The sequence below is a fragment of the Lactuca saligna genome, chromosome 4 (genome assembly GCF_052625555.1).
Source record: "Lactuca saligna cultivar CGN05327 chromosome 4, ASM5262555v1, whole genome shotgun sequence".
Lineage (NCBI taxonomy): Eukaryota > Viridiplantae > Streptophyta > Magnoliopsida > Asterales > Asteraceae > Lactuca > Lactuca saligna.
The window spans coordinates 174,847,458-174,870,066 of NC_136420.1; the positions used below are offsets into that span (position 1 = coordinate 174,847,458).

General features: G+C 33.3%; 2 protein-coding genes across 2 annotated transcripts; both read left to right on the forward strand.

Moving 5' to 3' along the window:
* The first annotated feature begins 10,154 nt into the window (after nucleotides 1-10,154).
* Nucleotides 10,155-11,677, forward strand: PS2 (Presenilin-2). The gene has a single exon (XM_078991669.1). The coding sequence runs from the start codon at nucleotides 10,353-10,355 to the stop codon at nucleotides 11,511-11,513; it is 1,161 nt and encodes a 386-aa protein (XP_078847795.1). The 5' UTR covers nucleotides 10,155-10,352; the 3' UTR covers nucleotides 11,514-11,677.
* Nucleotides 11,678-15,155: 3,478 nt separating this feature from the next.
* Nucleotides 15,156-19,540, forward strand: LOC145038935 (TMV resistance protein N-like). Its single transcript, XM_078987139.1, has 4 exons — nucleotides 15,156-15,696; nucleotides 15,924-17,037; nucleotides 17,138-17,461; nucleotides 17,829-19,540. Exons 1-4 carry the CDS (start codon nucleotides 15,218-15,220, stop codon nucleotides 19,476-19,478), a joined length of 3,567 nt encoding a protein of 1,188 aa, XP_078843265.1. The 5' UTR covers nucleotides 15,156-15,217; the 3' UTR covers nucleotides 19,479-19,540.
* Nucleotides 19,541-22,609: the final 3,069 nt, after the last annotated feature.

The following is a 22,609-nucleotide window of genomic DNA, read 5'->3' on the forward strand; positions in this document are numbered from 1 at the left end:
CAATCGATTATATCTCCAAAATGATGATAAATCGAAATCAAACATACACATACACACTAAATGGAGTACTCGATTGATTGTAAACAAATACAATCGGAAAAAAATTCTACCGAGTTTGAATGATCAATCAAATCAGAATAATCAGTCAATCTGAATCAAGGATTCAATCGAACAAAATCAAGAGTGATTCAAATGTAATTTGACCAAATATCAAGAAACAAACAGATGATTTGAGTCATCTGATCAAGAATGACGAAAATATCAATTAAAATGATTTGGGCTCAAGGTTTCATGAATAGTAATAACTCTTTTGATTTGGGCTTGACAACAATTAACAAAAAGATTGAAGTTGGGCTGGGCTTCGAAATTAATCAAACAAAAACATTTGTAAAATAGCCGAGTGAATGAATAGTACTCGGAATTAAAAAAATCTGAGTTTAGTTTTGGTTTTGATCTAGACAAAAATTAATTGGATCATCAATGGGGTTTTTCAAGAAAAGTTTGATCCAACGAATCAAACGATCACAAATCAAGAACGCAACGCACGATTCAAATATTACGAGAGATCATAGAGAGGGACTCACCAAAATTGCTCAAAATTGTGACAAAAGTTGCCAAACCGAGAATCGTTCTTCAAAAATCACCTTGATCTTGAAGACCCGCTCTGATACCAATTGTAGTGACAACGAACAAGCACAATTGAACATGGTGATTTGGGTGTTTAAGAGATATATTGAATGTATATGGTGTTACAAAAAGGATCTAGATCTAGACTACATAATTAACACACACTTACACACTCACTTCTACATCTCTCAAGCACACCTCTACAAGTGGACAAACCCACTATTTATAGAGGTGTTTACATGTCTCTCTCTCTCTCTCACTCTAACTACCAAATGGGTCTAAAGGCTAAAGCACCACATGCAAGTGGGTTTTACAAAAGTCAAACATTTACAAAGTCATGAATGAAGAACTTTGCACCCCAACACTGTCCTATTATTGGTTTGTTGATTGACTGTTGCAGGTGTTGTGCTCCTGCAGTAACTAGAGGTATGCCCTTTCTTTTTGCATTTCGTGCAAAAAAAATAGTCACATGGGTGATGATGGTTGCAGTGGTTGCACAATGCAAACTTTGGTTGAGTAGGTACTGTTTTTGTGGCTGCGTAGTTGGTTGCCACTTCTTGTCTTTTCTCATATGATTGTTTGGGATTCTTCCAATTAAACTTACGCTTGTTTGTTCTAGATTTGGGAGACTCAGCCTTTGAGACCACTTCTGTTCCTTGGATCTCTGTGAGGGTTAGCTGATGAGCTATCCTCTTGGTGCTTTCATAAGTCATAGGCTTTGATGCAATCACCATGCCTTTGATTTGCGATGCTAAACCCCAGATATATCGCTCAATATTTTTATATTCAGGGGTCACTAGTGTTGGACACATTACAACAAGATTATTAAATCAAGCGGTATAAGCTTTTATCTCTGAACCCTTCATGGTTAGGGTCCATAGTTCTTGTTCCAGTTTATGTATTTCCTCCCTAGGACAATACTCCTCTACTAGCATCATTTTTAGCTCCTCCCATTTCATGGAATTTGCAGTATCAATTCCCATTGTATTCACATGGATATTCCACCATGTAAGTGCTGCGTCAGCGAAAGTACATGCTGCAAATCGTACTTTACAATCATCTGGACAAAAGCTTATTTGAAAGACGGACTCTGTCTTTTCTATCCACCTCGTCAAATTAACTACCCCTTCATTTCCATGAAATATTTTTGGCCTACAATTCATAAAATCTTTGTGGGTACATGTTCTAGCGGTCCCTACATGACCTTCATTTCTAACTTTATCTCTTGTGACATTAGATAGAGCTGCAACAATTCTTTGAGCTATGATTTCTTCAAGTTGCACTGTACTTATTGATGGGTTTCTTTCCGGCGGTGATTGTGGTTGTTGTTATGGTGCTGATGGTTGGTTAGGGTTTAGCCGATTACTCCTTCTAGGCATTTTGTTTTAGTTCCTATTATAAATAATAAATTTTTTTATGAGTTTTGTTGATTATTTAATACACAAGTACTAAATACTCTAGTTATTATTCACAACGTAAAACATAATAAACAACATAAGGATTACTATAACATATGCTTCATATTATTACCAGTGGTTACATCAGTTTATTTAGGCATATAGGAGAAAAGTTTCTATAAACATTACCACAGTTGTAACTTATCTACCAGTAACCTAAGTGATGACCCAACACGTCAGTGACATTAACCACTTGCTCTTCAAGTGCTTGAGTTCTTTGCTCAAGACCTCCTGTGCGTTCCTCATTTCTCGTGGTTTGATTGTATAGCTCTAACTCTGCAATCCTTGCATTGTGAGTAATCATATCGTTATAAGCGAAATTTATACGATGATGGACATCCATCACCAATTCTTGATCTCGTGTCCTTTGTCCTTCTAGCCTTCACACTCTTCCAGAGAGATGAGTAGCCCTCCCTTCAATAATTTCCATCTTATCTTCAATTTTCACACTTTTCTCAAACAATTGCGATAAGGCATTCACTTCAGAAGAATGTGGGGGATGTGGTCGAGATGATTGACCAGCCTCATACATCTTAGCATCTCTTTCTTCTGCCACCCACCTATCGACGGTTTGGGCTATCCGTGCAGGTTCATCTTGAACTCTATGGCTTCCTGAAGATGTCGCCTTTTGATTCTTCTTAATCTTTTTTACATATTGGTTTGGATTTACGTACCGTGTGTTTCATCTTTGCTCCTCCTATAACTTGATGATAAAGAGTGTTCAGTGGTGGTAGAGATGATGCCACCAATTCTGTCTTCTCCATTGGATCACTCTCTTCCCATTCATTGGAAGGTAAAGGTGCTCCATCATCAGAAGGTATTGGAGGAAAGGTGGTTGGATTTATAGGGTAGTAAGGATCGCCTACCATCATAGGGAATGAAAGTTCCTCTTCTTCATCCGTATCCTCAATGATTATCCATTCTCGTGAATGTGCCATGTCGAATTCCTATACATTTTGGATCATCAAGAGTTTAGTCTATCAAATATTTCTCCCAGATTAAATATTCCATATGATCTTATCATAATAAAATGTAGTTGCGCACCTACACCTAGTTGTGATAGGATCTATGCACATATAAACTTTAGTTGGAATATTTGATCTAAATCCTTGAGTTCAAAAACATTACGAGTATTAAAGTGTATTCTCATCACGGGTCTGAGTCTTTATATATGACTATATATTCTTTATTTATTGTATTCAAGCATTTACTATTGTTTGTTACTTCAAGTCTATCTGATAAGGCTCCGGTCAGTCAGGATTGTCGAAAGGGCAGGATCATTTTAGCATATAACCGTTTTGAAATCCAGCAACCCAAATCGACATGTCTATCCTTGTCACCGCTCCCGTAAGTAGTCCTTCAGTAGTATAACTAATAATACTTTTTATTTATAGGCTAGGGGATATACCTAAACCTAATAGAGTAAGTCTTAAACTATAGACGTGCTTTCCTAAGAAAGTACTAGTTCACTATAGTTAATAGCTTTGATACCAATCTATCACACCCCGGCCATCGGCAGAAACACCGGGTAGTGTAACGTCATTTTTCATATCACAGTTATATAGCATACATTGAACAATACTTAAAGAAAGTACATACCTTTATTGATGTTTGAAAGTAACATTATTGTTTTCCTACTATTTATTACATAATATCTGACTATGACATACTTCTTAATGAACAGAAAGATAATAGTAAAACTTCTTCTGCTCGAATGCATACCAGCTTTTCAAGTTCCTGAAAACACATGCCTTTTAAAATACGTCAACATAAAGTTGGTGAGTTCATAGGCTTTGACTCCATAAAATAATACATTTTTACACATTCAAAAGTATAGTTTTGAAAGTATCATTTTGACTCTCCAACATTAGGTATAATAGTATACTTATCAATTAAGTGTTATACCTAAACATTTCTTAATCTTAAGGTATAAGTAGGGGAAAACTTATACTTAACATTAATACTTGTATACGACAAGGTATAATGTTTCTAACAATTTGCTACCATGAGCCTGTAACCACTGCTATGACATAATACCTCTGATAGAACAATACACTCATGATTTACCATGAGAACAAATACACTCATGATTTAACATGAGAAACAACACCGTACGCTTCATCGATGCCGGAATAATAACAAATAAAAGGATAGTTCATCACTTGTTTTGGTTGATTGTAGCTAACAGTCACAAGTGGGGTGGTCAGCCTGTATACTAATTATACACGACTTCCTCGCTCACACGTGATTAACGGTTACAGTTAAGAGGATTTCCGCTAAGATCCCCAATCTTAGTTGATGAATACAATTACTCATGTAGACTTTGACGACTTCCTATAGCTCTAACAACAAAAGCATCTTCATGTCTAAAACCCTAAATTACTAGACTATGCTTTTAAACATTACTCCTAACTTCATAATATTTAGGTAGTATAACAGATATATCTTGAAGTAAAAACCAGGTTTTATCTTGACCTAAAACCAATAATAACAACATATAACGTTTCTAGTTTTATCTTGACATATAACTATCAATAACAATACCAAGTTTTATCTTAACATAAAACTAACAATAACAACATATAACATATCTAGTTTTATCTTGACATAAAACTAACAATAACAACATATAACATATTCAGTTTTATCTTGACATAAACCTATTAATAGCAACATACTATATAACTTAACATTTAGAACTTTTGAATATTACTTCGATATTATATCGCACACAACATATATGTAGAATCCTAAGTGTAAATCAAGATCTACATTAGTAAATTAACATACTAATAAGTTAATAATAGTTGTATGTATTCAAAATGTTATATTTAGAACAATCATATCTCGATTATCATAACTATATACTATCATATAGACATAATAATAACATATATACAATGACTAGCATGCGTTTTCCCCCGAAATATTGAAAGTGGGGCCGTGAAACTCACCCTAGTTGTGTGATTTTATGATATCTAAGCAAAACGGTCAGCGTGCGAGATTGTCGGGGCTTGGGATGCAAGAGGGCTTCAGTAAATGAGAGAGGATAAAGGAGATCAGATGTAAGAATGGCTGGGGTCGATCTTGCTATTTATAGTAAGATTTTATGACACTCACGTCGTGAGTGTCATAAGGCTCACGTCGTGAGTCTGCATGATTCACTTCGTAGACTTGCCATTTGCGTCCCTAGCTTCGGAAGGTGGCCATAACTCCTCACGTCGTGAGTGTCATAAAGCTCACGTCGTGAATTTGGATCCTATCCTCTCGCAACTTCTGGATTCCGAATTATGACAGAATGAGCCCTCACGTCATGAGTGTCATAAAACTCACGTCGTGAATTAGCTAGTTTAGGGTTTTTAAAAGCTAAATCTTCGGAAGGTCATAACTTTTTCATCCGAACTCCGTTTTTGACGTTCTTTATATGCACGCGTAGGTATTTACGAGTACTAAAACTCTCTTTTAGACTTAAATAGCTAATTCTAAGTCTATTTTAAATTCCTCTTATTATAGAGATTTATAGTGTTCGGTTTATCATAACTTCTTCATGCGAAGTCAGATTTAGACGTTCTCTATATTTTTGGAATCGTATGGATGTATACTTTGAGTTGTATCATAAAGGAAGTTCATATTTGTATTAGAATTTATCATGAACTACATAACATTCTTACCACATTACTAGGTTAATATAATCAAATTACATGATTGGCATAATCACATGTGATTGTCTATTGACCTATTTTGACTAGTGTTACAGAGAACGACTGATCAACTAGCAGATATATTCACTAAGGCTTTACCTGAATCAAGTTTCAAAAAAATCTTACAAGGCTTAGGAATGATGAAAGAAGAATCAGTACCAAAATCGCATTCGCTTCAATAAAGGTAAGAAGCGAAATAGAGCGAACCGAAATGAACCGAACGCTTGGTCTATTTCGGGTTCGGTCGTTCTGAACTCGTTCGCTTCTTTATCATCGCAAGGCATTTTTATTGTATTCTTGTGTACACTCTTATAAATATTCTTTTTTATGTTTCTTTTATTTATTTTTATTTTTTTAATTATTTTAATAAAATCCATATATATATATATATATATATATATATATATATATATATATATATATATATATATATATATATATATATATATATATATATATTCGTTTTATTAAAATTTTTCACAAAATACAAAAATATCTTTTATTTTATTTTATTTTCATCTAATGTTTTTACTCTCGATGGTGAAGCTCAAAAAGGTATAACCTCTAGTCTATAAATTAGTTAAGTATCCCTAGAAACATGCTGCTGCATGTTGACTAAAGCCTCTACAAATTTTGAGTGAAGCCTTAATAACATGATACATACAAATCATGTTTTCCCAAACTAGGCTGTTACATTCACTTTAATCATGAGCTACCTTAGTCTTCTCATATTGAGTTTAGAGTTTTCTGATTGGTCCTTCATTTATAGCAGAGGTACATTTGCTTCTTATACTACCTACAACATTTTTCTTCATTACACTTCATCTCACTCATGTAACCCTTGAGACTCTCAGCATTTACCACTGAGGTTTATGGTTATACAAATATCTATGTTTATGATCTTAGTTTCGTGTCACTACGTACTAAGTGAAACCCACAATTCAACACCTTTAATGAATTGATGGTGCATCATTACTATGATACGGTTCTTGAATGAAATCTTTTTTTTCTTTTGAGTGATCCTTCTGAAAATATCTATTACCAATATTTTTCTTCCCCAATGATCTAGTTAAGTTTTTTTTTGAGATTTCTCATTTGTCATCAAGTCACTGAATATCTTAGTTTTGGTTAGCAAAAGAGACAAGAAGAAAAAGAAGATTGGTGAAGATGATACTGATGATGTATTTGAAGAAAATCCCTCTAAGCCTTTTGAGAAAACAAAACTTTATGATAAACAGCTTGAAGAAAAGTTCAAGAAGGAAATGGCTGAGTTGGAGAAGAAAAGAAAAGAAAAGGAGCTCTTGGAGAAGAAGAAGTCTATTTTTCCATAATGGACTATTGATTCGCTTCAAAGAAGCGTTATTGATGAACCGAGTACTCATTGGCTCGAACCTGTCATGTCGTTCGGACTTGAAAACTCAAAGGATGCGCAGTTTGACATGCCAATAACTAGAAAGGCATTCGTCTTTCATTGCTTTAATTCAACTATTGCCATCCCTTCTCCGGACACGAAGGTGGATCGGGATCTGTTGGAGTTCTATTTGGAGTTCGCTTAGCCCTAGTACTTGACCTGGAGTTCATAGAAGATTACAACTGTCAAGGTACTGAAGCCTCATACATCAGGGAAGTTCATTAATATTAAATTTAAAGTGACTCGAGGCTCTGAAGGCCAGGTTCACAATTTCTCCCTAGCTGATCTGCCGAACCTCAACCCTCACGACTGGATACTCCTCAACAACATCTTACTGTCGAATCCTCAGGAGTATCAACCGATCATTGACCATATCAAGCGAATGCTTGTTTGCTACATTCACGAAGTAGCAAAGATGGATCAAGAAATTGCCTTAGATATTCACAAGCGAACCACGATCAAACCAATGGGAAGAGCTGGCGATATAAACTCAATGGTCAAGGGAAAATTGATACAAAATATCACACCATGATGTTTCTCAGAGGCGAAGGTCAAAAATGCATGTTTGCTCTTGTTGATAAGCACCTGTTCTCAACTGCTTACTTGGAGCACATTTTAGAGATCATTCAGAGGTGTAATCAAAACTCAGTGGCCGACAAGAAGATGTTTACTGATATCTTGAGATGGTACATTCAATTTCGTCAGACTCTTCTTGCAATTATCCATCGGCCGTTCAAGGTGGTGAAGACAGTGAAACCAACTCAAAAGAAATAATCTATCGCCTCATTTGACGCAAAGGGGGAGATTGTTAGGGTTATTGTGTTGCGTCATGGGCTCGGTCCTTAGCCCAATTTTGGTTACCGGTATGGGCCTGTGCAACCGTGCATTATTTTAATCTAGGGTTTTAGTATTTAAGGTGCATGCATGCATCCTTAGTTTGTAACACTTTTATTTGTTTTCTCTCATAAGTATTGTAAACCCTAGCTCGCCTTTACAGTGGAAGTTCTTCATCGAGCTTTGTTGAGGTGTGACTATATTTGAATCATAAGCTTTATATTGATTCTATTCTGTGTTCTTAATCGTATTGTGTTTGAATTGTTTGCTCTTCGTTATTATACCTGTGAAAGATCTAAACGATCTGAACTTTATTCTCATCACCACTTATTTATATTATCAATTTCACAATTTTACCTATTATCTAACTTCTTTAACAAATCAGTTTTAGAAGTTTATATATTCTACCCCTCAAATTTTATAAAATTTTACTTTTTTTATTTTAATTACTTTTTGAGTTTTATCATCTTAGGACTCGCTCTCATAAATTTATTCTGCTTATATAAAAAAAGTTTATTTAGAAGGGTCCAATTTTAGTTTTCACATAGTATCTTCAAAATCAACGAACCTTTTCAATAATTAAGTTTTTTTGTTTGTTTGTTTTTTTTTTTTTTTTTTTTTTTTTTTTTTTCCTAATATGTTATAACTCATTCTCTTAAATTTGTTTTGCTTATATAAAAAGTGATATTTAAAGGGGCTTAATATTAGTTTTCGTACAGGGTCCTCAAAATCAATGGACCGGCCATATATATATATATATATATATATATATATATATATATATATATATATATATGTGTGTGTGTGTGTGTGTGTGTGTGTGTGTGTTTTCTAACAAATTTACAAGAAACACCCCAAAAAAAATTTCTAGCTCCGCTCTTGATTCTAGAACACCTTTAAATGAATTTTAAATGGTAGAAAAGAGGCGTATGAATATGACATTAAATGTTAGAAAAATGACGCATCAATTACATTTAAATGATATATATATATATATATATATATATATATATATATATATATATATATATATATATATATATATATATATATCCAAAACTTGTACCCTTTTTTGAGCGAAGAAAGAGACACCTAATATGTAAAAATGAGGTCTCGTTTTCATGCATTTTTACCTCACATTTTTATAGGCCTGTCAAAAAAACCCGAAACCTGTTCTACCCACCCGACCTGTTCCAAATTTGGGTAGAATGGGTCGGGTAGAACGGGTAGCGGGTATGAACATTCGGGTAATAGGTTAACCCGATAATAATATAGGTCGGGTTTTATGTATGAATATTTATTTTCGGGTATACCCGAATTCCTTTTTTAAATAATACCAAATATACAATGTAGTCACGTACGCACACTTCAAATAAAACAAAACTCTTTGTTTCCTTTTTATGAACGGCGACTCGACAGTCGACGCAAACTTGAAAAGGGAATACGACGCTAAAGCTGAAGTCCTGAACCGTTATCACAATTCTCAGTTTCTCACTATCGCACGGAATGGAATTTTAAAAAATACATAACATATTATAATGATTTGTATTGTTATTGTATATGTACTTGTTAATTGTATGGAGTATTTTTCTATCCGATTCTTTATTAAACCAACTAACATGTAAAATTTTTTATCAATAAGTGTCATTTAAGAAATTTTCGGGTATACCCGATAATTACCCGACCCGACCTCAAACCCGAAAACCCGAATTACAATATAGGTCGGGTATCGGGTATTATTTTCTTAAGGAAATACCCGTTCTACCCGACTCATTCTACCCGAAACCCGAAAAATTTACCCGTTCGACACCCCTACATTCTTAGGCATCCTCCTCTTCATATTTATCGTTTTTTTGAGGCCTCCAAGAACCATTAGTTATTTTGATCCGGTTCAGTTCCCGGTTCCAAAAATCAACAATAATAGAGCATCTATCCCGGTCTGACCGGTTCCATCAGGTTTCGGTTTTGATACCAGTTTCGACCGGTTCCCCAATCCATATTAGTGGCTCTAAATCGAGGTTGTCTAGTTGTCACAAGTGTTTTTATCACTTTACAGGACAACCAAATAAAAATCGATCAGACCCGTATTTGAACCCGTAAACCACCCACTTAATATTACGACCACCAAAGAAACGAGGGATTCAGTTTCAATCAGGTAAAGGAAAAATCGAGCATTTCAGGTCTCTCTGGAGTCTCGACTCTGGAGTCTCCCCCAATCTCACAAACACCCATGTAACTTTATCTCCATTCTGATTCAGTTTTCATCAGATTCCTATTTGGAACCCTCAAAAGCTCTGTTTCTAGTGAGACCCAATTCAGATTATGGACCAATCTCAAAGGCCCAAAGGCATTCTTCATTCTCTAGGCGAAGAAATCATCAGAATCATAACCCCAGTTTCAATCTGCATGTTCTTAGTGGTCATCTTAGTCTCTATATTGGATGCCGATTCATCAAGCTCTCCTTCATTCACCACCATAGCCACCATAGCTTACGACGAAACCACATCTGATACAGAATGGGACAAATTCAAAGGCGCCCTCTTAAACTCCCTCGTATTCGTCACTGTCGTTACTCTCGTCACTTTCCTACTGGTACTCCTTTTCTACTTCAGGTGCACAGGCTTCTTAAAATATTACATGGGTTTCTCCGCTTTCCTCGTGTTAGGGTTCATGGGTGGTGAAATTGCCCTTTTCTTAATCCAAGTTTTCAATTTCGCCATTGATTGTTTCACTTACGTCTTGTTATTATTCAACTTCACAATCGTTGGCGTTCTCGCGGTTTTCATGTCGAAAATCCCCATCTTTCTGACTCAATCCTACATGGTGATTATTGGGGTTTTGACTGCTTATTGGTTTACAATGCTCCCTGAATGGACCACTTGGGTCCTTTTAGTTGCCATGGCTTTATACGATCTTGCCGCTGTTTTGTTACCCGTTGGTCCATTGAGGTTATTAGTCGAGCTCGCTATATCAAGAGACGAAGACATCCCTGCTCTCGTTTATGAAGCTAGACCAATAATCGATCATGGAAACACCACCATTGTTCAAAGAAGAGTATGGAGAGAGCCTGTTAACCCCGAATCACACATTGAAAGCTCTCAAAATGAGGTAAGTATAGCCAATGTTGAAGAAGGTGAGGGTGATGAGCTCAGGGCTCCATTGATGGAGCCATTGGGCGAGAACATGGCTCTTGAAGGGATTGGATTGGGTGCATCGGGTGCCATAAAGCTTGGTTTAGGGGACTTCATCTTCTACAGTGTGTTGGTAGGGAGGGCTGCAATGTATGATTTCATGACAGTTTATGCGTGTTATCTTGCCATTATTGCAGGTCTTGGTATCACTTTGATTCTTCTTGCTTTGTATCAAAAAGCTCTGCCTGCTCTTCCTGTATCTGTTTTGCTTGGAGTCTTGTTTTATGTCTTGACTCGGGTGTTTCTTGAAGAATTCATAGTACAATGTTCTTCAAATCTCTTGATGTTTTGATACTGAATTCCGTATTGTTGGGCTATATGAATATGACTTGATTATTTAAAGAGTTTAGCATCTTAATGTATATTGTGTGTTATCGTGTTGTGTTGAATTAGATTATTCAAAGAAAGGGCTGGAAGAACTGATACAGAAAGTGTTAGTTTGAGCATGAAATCTAAGTTGAGTCTTTATTCTTCCATCTTTCTGTTAAAATATGATAGCATTCGCTTTTCATTTGCACTCTTTTACGTTCAAAGGGAGCAAATGTATGTGCTCCAACATCAATTAGCTATGGCAAATCATAAACTAAAGGTGTAAGGTTCATGATTTCTGCCTTATAATGATTGTATTAGAGAGAAATAAAGTGGGATGTTGTATTACACAAATGAATGTGAGTACATTGCTACTTCTTGCATTCTATATCTTTTTAAAGATATTATTCATGCTTCGGTTGATTTCTGGAATGATGTTATGTATGTAGAGGTGGGTCATGCATAATTTATCTATTTATTATTATTATTATTATTATTATAATAATATTCTTCTACCTTAGCTACAGTAATTTTGTTAAGGATTTGGCAAAAATGATCCTTCTTTTATATATACATGTTCAATTGTGTTTCATTTTATCTTTGCCAAGGATTTGGTAAAAATGGTCTTTCATTTATATATATATATATATATATATATATATATATATATATATATATATATATATATATATATATATATATATATATATATATATATATATATATATATATATATGTTTTTTGTCAATTTTGCCTCCTATTCTTTTGTCATTTTGATATCTTTTTGTTCTTGCAATCAAAATTTTTATATTTTTTAGAAACTTTTAACACTCAAAGTTTGGTCACAAAACTTTAAGGAATTGACAACTTTGGCTACTTTTTTAAAAACTTTCTAATTTCAACCCTTTAATTCTTTAGTCATTTTGATATTTTTGGTCTTTACAGTCTAAACTTTTATATTTTTTCATAAAAAACACAAAAAAACGGCCCGAGGTAAAGTCCGGGTTTGTCCTCATATTTAACTTTTTTTGTTTTTTCCTGTTCATTGCACTTTCTGCCGGCTCTCATTTTCTTCTTTTAGTATATTTTTTTATATATTGGTCCGCATATTTATTTTTTTGTTTTTTTTTCCTACCTTTATCTATTCGTTTCTGTCTCTGAAAATTAGGGGTCGAATTATCCCACCTTCATCTTTTAACAAAAACAACACTCAAATCAAACGCACATGACCCATGCGGAGCATGGACAACATATCTAGTTTGTATTAAAATAGTCCATAAGCATTTTTCAATAATTCTAAAAATGAAGATTCCAATTTCTTACAAGAAATCTTCGAATTTCGTTTATGTATGAAAAGTAATTGTCATGGTGCCCAAATTAATATAACATGTTCATCAAATAAATGATATTAACATCAAAGATAAAAACCAAAACCAAATTTCCTATATGCAAAGATAATATCATGTGTTATTCGAATTCACATCTACACTTTGCTACATAAATGATCAAAAGAATATCTCAAGAAACAGATAATGAAATTTCACATAAATGTTATATATATGGTGATGTTGGACCACTTTTTTTGCAATGATACGTACAAGAGAGCCATATCTTTGAAACAATGATCGACCTTTTTCTTTGGCTCTTTTGTCAATATAAAGTCATAGCACCATATAGTTGGCATGTTCATTAGACTTTATTGGTCTTTTTGTTTTACAATAAATATAGTCTTTAATTTTAATTTTTATGAAACTACGTTAGGCAGGTAGGTATACACCCACAGCACAGCATGGTGAGGTGAGGTGTCTCTGTGTAATTTTATTTTAGAACGAAAAGAAACAAATGCACGAGGGTTGATCTTGTCTATGAATTGGTTCCCATTTCTTTTGTTGGGCTCCACCATACACAAAAAAATTTAATATATTAAGTGGTTAATTAAAAGTTGTTTTTTAAAAAAAAAAAAAAAATTTTAAATTTTACGTGCTCTTCTTTTTTAGTTTTAATTTTATAGAGTAATGCTATTTTGTGGGTTTAGTAAATTATTAAACTATAATTTTATATATTTAATAAAGCAAAGTGAGAAGTAATCATTTCATATTAGTAAAGGGGTGATAGGAAAATACGATTACAAACAGAGTTGTCATTTGATTTCGTTTTCCATAACGTAATTTGCCATAAAAGAGGTAGAGATGTTTGAAATTTGGCTACAAGAGTAAAGCAACGTTAAACGAATCTTATATACCATCATCTGGTTGTAATTATTATTATTAATTTAGGGGTTGGCTAAGAATACACCCTATATTGTAATATGGACACCCTAATTAATTTTTTAAATGTTTTTATTGGCAGAAATTACATTGTTTTCCGGAAAAGCTGATTATAAACAGTAAATTATTGGTTGACTTTTTAAAAAGTGATCAATAGGGTGTTTAAGGGGTGTCTTATTAGCAAATAACAACTCTGTTTGTAGCCAAATTTTCTTGATGGTTCATTTTCGTTTAACGTTGCTTTACTCTTGTAGCCAAATTTCAAACCATCAAGAAAATGAACCTTTGACTTTAAGTAATTTTGACCTAAAACAAAAAAGAAAGAAAAATTATGAATATTTAATTTAAAAAAATTATAATATACTACATATGGATCCGAACAATAATACAATTCATTATTATATGTGAAATAGATCTGAGAAATACTATAATATAATACAATATATATATAATCAAATCTAAAAGAATAGTATATATGAATCAATATCTAAGAAATCTACAAATATGAAGAAAAAAAAAGTTTATCATTTTAAGCTGAGATCAATCAAATATGAATAAAAGTAAAATGATATGGACACTTCAAGGTTTAAATAAAAAAAATAAATATATTTTTATGTAAAATGTAAAATGGAATAATAACGATTTTAGTTTGTTCTTTTGAAAAAATACGTATTTATTTGCACGGATAAATTCTTTCTAATAAATGAAGGTTTTTTTTTTTTACCAATTGTCACACTCTCGAATGTCATTTTTTGGTTATTTTGATTTTTTTTTCCACATGTCATTTTATAAGTTTTTCTAGTTTATAAAATTTCACATGATATTTTAATATAATAATTACAATAAATATAGTAATAAATGGATATCAGTTTCATTAATAAATTTATTTTTTAATTTCAAATTTTACAAAATTAAAGGTCATTAATTTTTTATTATTATTATTTATTTAAATTATTTGTTTAAATTTAAAAGATAAAAAACATTTCTTTTATAATAATTCATTATTTTCTTATTTTCTTATAAATTCAAAGTTTTTAATATTTTCACATTTATATTTAGTTTTAAATTATTATTATTATTATTATTAAATAAAGACATGTAATAGATACTTTGTTATAAAATATCCAATTCTCATATTGCAAACACGAAATGATTCAAGTACACAACATGTATGATTACCTGTTTTATTGTTTTTTTTTTAATATTATAATAATTTATCAATAAAGAGGCTTTTCTTTCTACACCTAATCCCAAAGTTTTTCCATACACCATGTGAATCTCCCCTTTAACTGTGCTAGAACCGTTGACTTCATTCTTAGTAATACTCTTCACATCTCATCCAAATTTCTTTGCAAATCGCTTTCGCATAAACTTTCCTCAACAAAGATTCAATTCTATTAATTTTTCAAGCATACCTTCAATGGCGTTTTCTTCAACTCCAGTCATTCCCAAGAGCTTCAAATATGATGTATTTATGAGTTTTAGTGGCGAAGACGTTCGTTCTAATTTCATTGATCATCTTTATTATGCTCTCAATCACAAAAGCATTTACACTTACAAGGATGATGTGAGAATCAAGAAAGGAAAAAACATCACTGATGAGCTCAATGGATCCATTGAAGACTCAAAATTCTACATCATTGTCTTCTCAACGAACTATGCTTCTTCATCATGGTGCTTGGATGAGCTTGTGAAGATAATGGAGTGTCACAACACTAAAGAGCATAATGCTTTCCCCATCTTCTATGATGTGGAACCCAGCGAGGTTCGTAAACAAAAGGGGAAAGTTAAAAAAGCTTTTGCCAGTCTTAAAAAGGAAGAGGCTGCTGGGAAATGGAGAAAAGCTATGAAAGAAGCAGCTGATGAGGCTGGGTGGGAGTTGAAGAAAACTTTTGATGGGTAATTCCTATTCCTTCCTTATGTTTCTTTCTAATCCATATTTACAAGGGTCACTCATGGCATCTCATGTACGTTTTAGCTAAAACCTAGTCGATCTTTACAACAAATTAAAATGAAATAGTATGATTATACGAAGATGGTATTTACTTCATGTTGTGTGTCATGGATCTGATGTAATTGGTCACGCGATTGAGCTATCGGTTAACCGAGTCTTCTTTAAAATGCAGGCATGAAGCTAAATTCATCCAAAAGATTGTTGAAGAGATTTCACTAGAGTTACGTTCCATAAATTATATCATTGATGAGAAATTAGTAGGCATGAAGACCCGTATCCAGGATGTTGTATCATATTTAGGAACCGGTTGTAATGATGTCCGCATCATTGGGATCAAGGGGATTGGAGGTGGTGGGAAGACAACTTTGGCGAGAGCTGTTTTTGATCAAATATCCTTTCAGTTTGAAGGCAAAAGTTTCGTTGAGAATGTTAGGGAAGTTTCAAACGCTTCTGCCACTGGTTTGAACTCTTTGCAAAACCAAATCGTTTCGGATGTCTTGAATGATAAAGTCATCAACGAAAGTAACGTTTTTGATGGGAAAGCCATGATGAAGAGGATGATGTCAAGTAGAAAGATTCTTGTTGTTCTAGATGACGTGGACAATATAGACCAACTTGAGGCGTTAGCAGGTGAGCCTAATTGGTTTAAGCCAGGAAGTGTAATTATCATTACCACAAGAGATGAACAAGTGTTGGTAGCACATGGAGTGAAGTTGATTCGTAATGTCGATATGTTATCGGTTAAGGAAGCAACTTGCCTTTTTAGTAGGTATGCATTTGGGAAAGAGATTCCAATTGCAGGGTATGAAGAGTATTCAGGGCAAGTAGTAAGTTATGCTGATGGTCTTCCCTTAACTATTAGAGTTTTGGGATCGTTTCTCTGTGGTAAAGATGATAGTGAATGGATAGACGCTCTAGACAGATTGAAAACAATTCCGTTAAAAGAAACTCTAAAACAATTGGAATTAAGTTATATCGGTCTAGAGGAGGATTACAAGGAAATATTCCTAGATGTGGCATGCATACTTAAAGGCCAGCGAAAAGACTTGGTTATCGAAGCGCTTGAAAGTTGTGGCTTTCATGCTAAAAATGGTTTAAGAGTTTTGGAGCAAAAATCTCTCATAACTTTTTATCATCATTCTGATGATGGTGAGTGTGTGGGGATGCATAACCATCTTGAAGAAATGGGCAAGAATATTGTTCGTCGTTCGCACCCAGATATGCCTAATAAACATAGCCGATTGTGGATTGACGCCGAAATTGAAAACATATTGGTTAATAACATGGTAAGGATCAAGTTTATTTGTAAGATATAGAAAAAGTAACATATTTATTTACTTGTTATGTGCCAATTTTCATGTATGGTGACTGCTTTTTGGATTGCAGGGAACCGAGGTAACAAGATGTATACAACTCTACACATGGGGACTCGAACCTGAAATTGTTATGAAAGGTCTCAGAAAGATGAAGGAACTCAGATTTCTTGATGTGTCTACGGGATTTCTTGACGAAGGAACTCGGATTAGCTGTTTTCAATGGAATTGGATATTTAATACATTCAGCCCATATCTCCCAGAATCTTTACGATATCTGCGTTGGAACCATTACCCGTTTACGTCTTTACCCAAAACATTTGAAGCAGACAATCTTGTTGCACTTTCGATGTCTGAAAGTGGAATATCACAACTTTTGGAAGGGGGAGAAAGAAAGGTAGCATTATGGTTAATTGATTGTTTTTTCATGGTTCTTTATAAGGGCATCTGTAATGCATTGAATTAATAGATTTGCATATCATCGTTTTACTCTCGTTACGAATCTATCAAAAATTTTCTACAATGCATTAAATTGTACAAAGTTTAACGAAACATGTTTTTTAGAATATAAAAAGTTGTTTTTTCTGTTGAAAAGTTCAATGACCATTGAACGACAACATAACATCCCACAATGATAAAGTCTGATTTATTGAATTTCAACTCTCTGATTAATTAAACTATGCATCATGGATTCTCTAATGCCATACACTCGCCACTTCATTATTACACCAATTTTCATATTGTTTTTTTTTTTCTTATGTTAGGTTCTAAAAAAGCTACGATTCCTTGACCTCAATTACTCAAAGTTAAGGACCCTTAACCTTGGGTTGATTCCAAATCTTGAGGCGTTGTTTCTTGGAGGATGTGGTGATTTGGTAAAACTTAACATGCCCATCGAATGTCAAAAGCTCAAATACCTTGACCTTTATCGTTCAAAGTTAACGACCCTTGACCTTCGGCTAACTCCAAATCTTGAGTGGTTAGATATTGGAAGATGTTATCATTTGGTAGAACTTCATATGCCCCATGGAGGTCTAAAGCTTAAATACCTCAACTTCACAAAGTCAAAGTTGAGGACCCTTGACCTCAAGATGGCTCTGAATCTCGAGAGGTTAAATCTTGATGAATGCGCCGATTTGGTGGAACTTCACATGCCAAGTAGATGTTTACATCTCAAATCCATCAAACTCACTATGTCAAAATTAAGGACCCTTGACATCGGGGTTACTCCAAATCTCGAGTATTTAAATCTTGAAAATTGCTATGATTTTGAAGAACTTCACATGGCTAATGAATGTCAAAAGCTAACATCCCTCAACATTAGTCATTCAAAGCTTAGAAGCCTTGACCTTCTCCTCACTCCAAATCTCGAGAAGTTAGATCTTAAAGAATGTCATAATTTGGTAGAACTTCACGCTCCCATTGGATGTCTACAAAAGCTTGTCTACTTAGACTTAAGTGGTTGCTTGAGGTTTAAATCTTTTTTGTTTCGCATAGAGGATGATACTTCTTGTAGTGTGGATGAATCACTTGAGGTTGATCCTTTAGCCGATTTACATCTAATTTCAAAGTCCCTAGAAAGATGCCCATTTCATCCCGACAATAATTCACCAAAGTTTCAGTTTACATGCCTATATAAAGAAGATCGACCCTTATTGACTAGAAATCTTGAGAAGCTTATTTCTGTAGGTCTTTGTGCTTGCACAAACCTTGAGATGTTTTCAGAAAGCATTTGTGGGTTACAACGTTTAAGAAAGCTTATACTCAAAAGCTATCCAGAGGTGCCCAAGGACATTGACCACTTAGAATGTCTAGAGGAGCTAGTTTTGTCATCTACAAAAGGTAGACATCTTCCCGATAGCATTTGTATGTTGAAACATCTTAAATCTCTTGAACTTCTATCTTGTGGGCGTCTTGAGAAGTTACCCAAGGATCTTGGCCAATTAGAATGTTTGCAGAAGCTAAGGTTGTCATCTACAAAGGTAAAACGTCTCCCTGACACCATTTGTATGTTGAAGCAACTGAAATCTCTCAAAATTATATCGTGTGGGCGACTTCAGAGGTTACCTAAGGATCTTGGCCAGTTAGAATGTTTAGAGAAGTTAAGGTTGTCATCTACAAGGATAAAACGTCTTCCTGACAGCATTTGTGTGTTGAAACAACTGAAATCTCTCAAGATTATATCTTGTGAGCATCTTGATAAGTTACCCGAGGATCTTGGCCAATTAGAATGTTTACAGAAGCTAACTTTGTTAGATACAAAGATTAAATATTTTCCAGATAGCGTGTGTATGTTGAAACATCTAGAGTCTTTGGAACTTAAACCTTCTTCACTACGTGAGAAGTTACCTGTGGAGATTGGCCAATTAAATGTTAGTGACACTAATCCTAATGGTAATGGAGTTTCTATGTAGGCCGGAAAAGCCAATTTATGTGATTGTATTTTGAAATTAAGATGATAATAATAAATTCTTACTTCTCATAGTTTACCAAAATTTCGATTTTCTGGATGTGTGTCATCAAGTAATATTGTTAAATGTTGTATAAAAAGGATCATAAGTTATGTTGCAGAATGAAATGACGCAAATACAATGTTATTGTTAGGCCAAGTAATTTGTAATGAAATGTTTTATGATTAGTATATTATCCAAAAATGCATGGTCAAGAACACCGTAAGTTAAACCAACAACACTCTCATGAAAAAAACGATTACGATTATGTTTGCACTTTTAGTTGTCGAATGAAATCAGGCATTCAGTAGAGTCAAACTGTGTTACTCATGATGAAAATGGTGGGACTTTGTTAGGAGGTGGGATATGATAATTATAAAAGTAAATTCAGGAAGGTATTATAAGTGATTTAAGATAGTAAACATGTTTTCATTTGCACAAAAATCCAAATCAGAAATGGTGAAAGATTTCATTCTTCGTTTCTTTCAGATACTAACTAGATTTGGTGTTACAAAACCTGATTCCTCTTTTTCAAGCAAAGGTAATTCTAAAACTAAACTATATAAGAATTTAAATGTGAGTTATTTGATAGAGGCGATGAGGTATTCCTACATTTTAAAGTAGGGTATTGTAAAGAATATTTGTTTGGGGTAACACAACAGAAATGAGGATTAGGAGTAAGAATCGGATTGTAAACAAAGCTGCTTCACCATTGCCGGAAGAGAGAGTAACACTAAAAACCATTTTGACCTTAGCTTTCTCTATTAAGAATTAGGTTTTTGTTACGTATTTTATTTCATAGACTTAACTCTTAAGTATAGTTGTGTTTAAATTATCAGATCACTATTTTAAAATAATAATAGGTGACAATACTCTTTTTTTAAGAAGTAGATCTAATTTAACTTAATAAAATATTAATTAGTGGGATATCAAATGGATTTGTGACGCTATATAGAATTTAATACGAATTCAATTCATAAGAGGGCATTTTATAAAAATAAATTACATGTGATCTGTATTTGGCATTAAAGAAGACTTTATATTTAAAATATACTTATTTTTATAAAATATATTAATTGGAAAAAAGAAACTATACGTAAGGACTATATTTAAGTATTTAACTCTAGCACTTAGATATAGGTGATATAGTGACCTTCGATTAAATATGGGACATGGTGAAATGCTTTCAGGCCACATGATTAATATGACTGATTTTATAGGTGCATTTGAAGTATGAGGTAGATGTTTTAGATCAAAACATTCTAACGTGCCAATAGAATGATGACATATTGTTGACCTTTCAGTTGATATTGAGGCGAGTAATAACGTAGTAAATGCTTTAAGTATTCTATGTATCATATATACTATTACTTATTATATGGCATGTTACATGAAGCTCGGTTTTGAAGATGTTTTGTATTGAACAAAGTTATTTGGATTGGAAAATAGTTTGAGCATATACTTATTATGCATTGCATATAGGATGTAGTTTGAGAGTTTCCATGACATAGAATTAAATTCCTTGGAGAATAAATGATCAAATATCCCATAGTTAAGGGGAGGTGCCATTTTAATCGGAAGGAAGAAAATTTCTAAACTGTAAGTATAAGCTTAGAGAGAATTTGCAACTACATTTCTTAAAAGTTATGGTAATGATCACATGATTCTCTAAATTTACTTAAAGGATTGGTCCCTTTTATATGATCTATTTGATCATGACTTATTGATTTAATGGCAACAAATTGAGTTGCGGTTAGTGCTAATATGAGGGAAGTTAGCGACCATTTGTCCTTTAGAATGAGGTCTTACTGAGTATAAACTTGGGTTGTGTTTAGATGCATGTACATTTTCATAGTTATAATTTTGAGTAAACGTTATCTAAACTTTTAACTCGATTATTCTTATTTGTTGAAAATATTTTGGGAATTAAGACTAAGAAATTGGGTTATTGCTATCACGCAATTCTATTCCAAAGTCTAATTTCGGTATTACACGCCATATACTTGAAGATGAAGTCATTAGTTAGCATATACTTGGAATTTTAGAAAGCCATGTTATATGGTTTATCTTTGACTTTTGTAATGATATTATAATGAACACTAATGCACTTAAGCTTGGATTTAAACTTATATTTATGTTTTGCTAACCAAATTTTGTATAAATGTTTTCAAATGAGTAAATGGTTTTACAGAGATAAACATATTTCTACTAGCCCATTTCATAAAACCTCCAAACCTGTAATTTGTATTTTAAATGGTTATTTAAAAAAGCATATGTGATGAATGTTTCAGAAGAGCTCCTCCGTTCCACGTAGAGTGTTTACTAAGAAGAAGATTTCCAAACTTAGTTTTTTATTCATCAAGAAAACATATTTCTTTTAGTTTAATGGAAAGGTTAAGATGAAAATAACACAATCAAACCCAATATCACCAACATATCAAAAGAGACTTTAAATCCATAGTTATGATTTAAGCAATAATGTAATATCAAAAAAAAAAAAGACAGGGAGATGGGGTAATCTACTGGTGAATACTCACATGTATTGCCTCCAGTTGTGTTGTATTATGATTAGTTTGAATAAATACCATTAAGTGGCTTATAAATTTTCCAAGCTTTATTTTCACAACCATAAACACTATCAGAAGTTGTCAAAATCAAATCCTTGTATGAAAAGAAGGTAATTCTTTAGCAAAATTAGTTTATGATACCTACAAACATTATAAATTATAAATGAGAAGTTATCAATCTTTATTAGAAAGAAAAACAAATTCAAATCCTTTTTTGCCACTGATCGTGTTTAAATTAACTTAAATTCATTTAATCCATTTTCATATTCATATTCATTTTCACTTGCAACTATTTTCGGTTTTCTTCAGGTCAAGAATGATCTCATCTAATTTTCTTAGCCTCTGTATGACCCCTTACTTTTATCTTCTTTATTGGAGCATCATCATCATCATCGCATGCAACTATTATGAGATAGATTCATTAAAATAACCAAAAAACGAAAGAAATTGAGATGAAACTGATTCAGAATCGAAAAAAAACAAAACCAAAAGATGATGCAGTGAAGTCGGTGTGATTTACCCGGTCGA

Bases quoted from the DNA above. Each gene is read 5' to 3' on its own strand.
- PS2 (XM_078991669.1), top strand. From the start codon at position 10,353: ATGGACCAATCTCAAAGGCCCAAAGGCATTCTTCATTCTCTAGGCGAA.
- LOC145038935 (XM_078987139.1), top strand. From the start codon at position 15,218: ATGGCGTTTTCTTCAACTCCAGTCATTCCCAAGAGCTTCAAATATGAT. The intron at 17,038-17,137 runs GTAAGGATCAAG...TTTGGATTGCAG, and splicing joins ACATATTGGTTAATAACATG to GGAACCGAGGTAACAAGATG. The intron at 17,462-17,828 runs GTAGCATTATGG...TTCTTATGTTAG, and splicing joins TGGAAGGGGGAGAAAGAAAG to GTTCTAAAAAAGCTACGATT.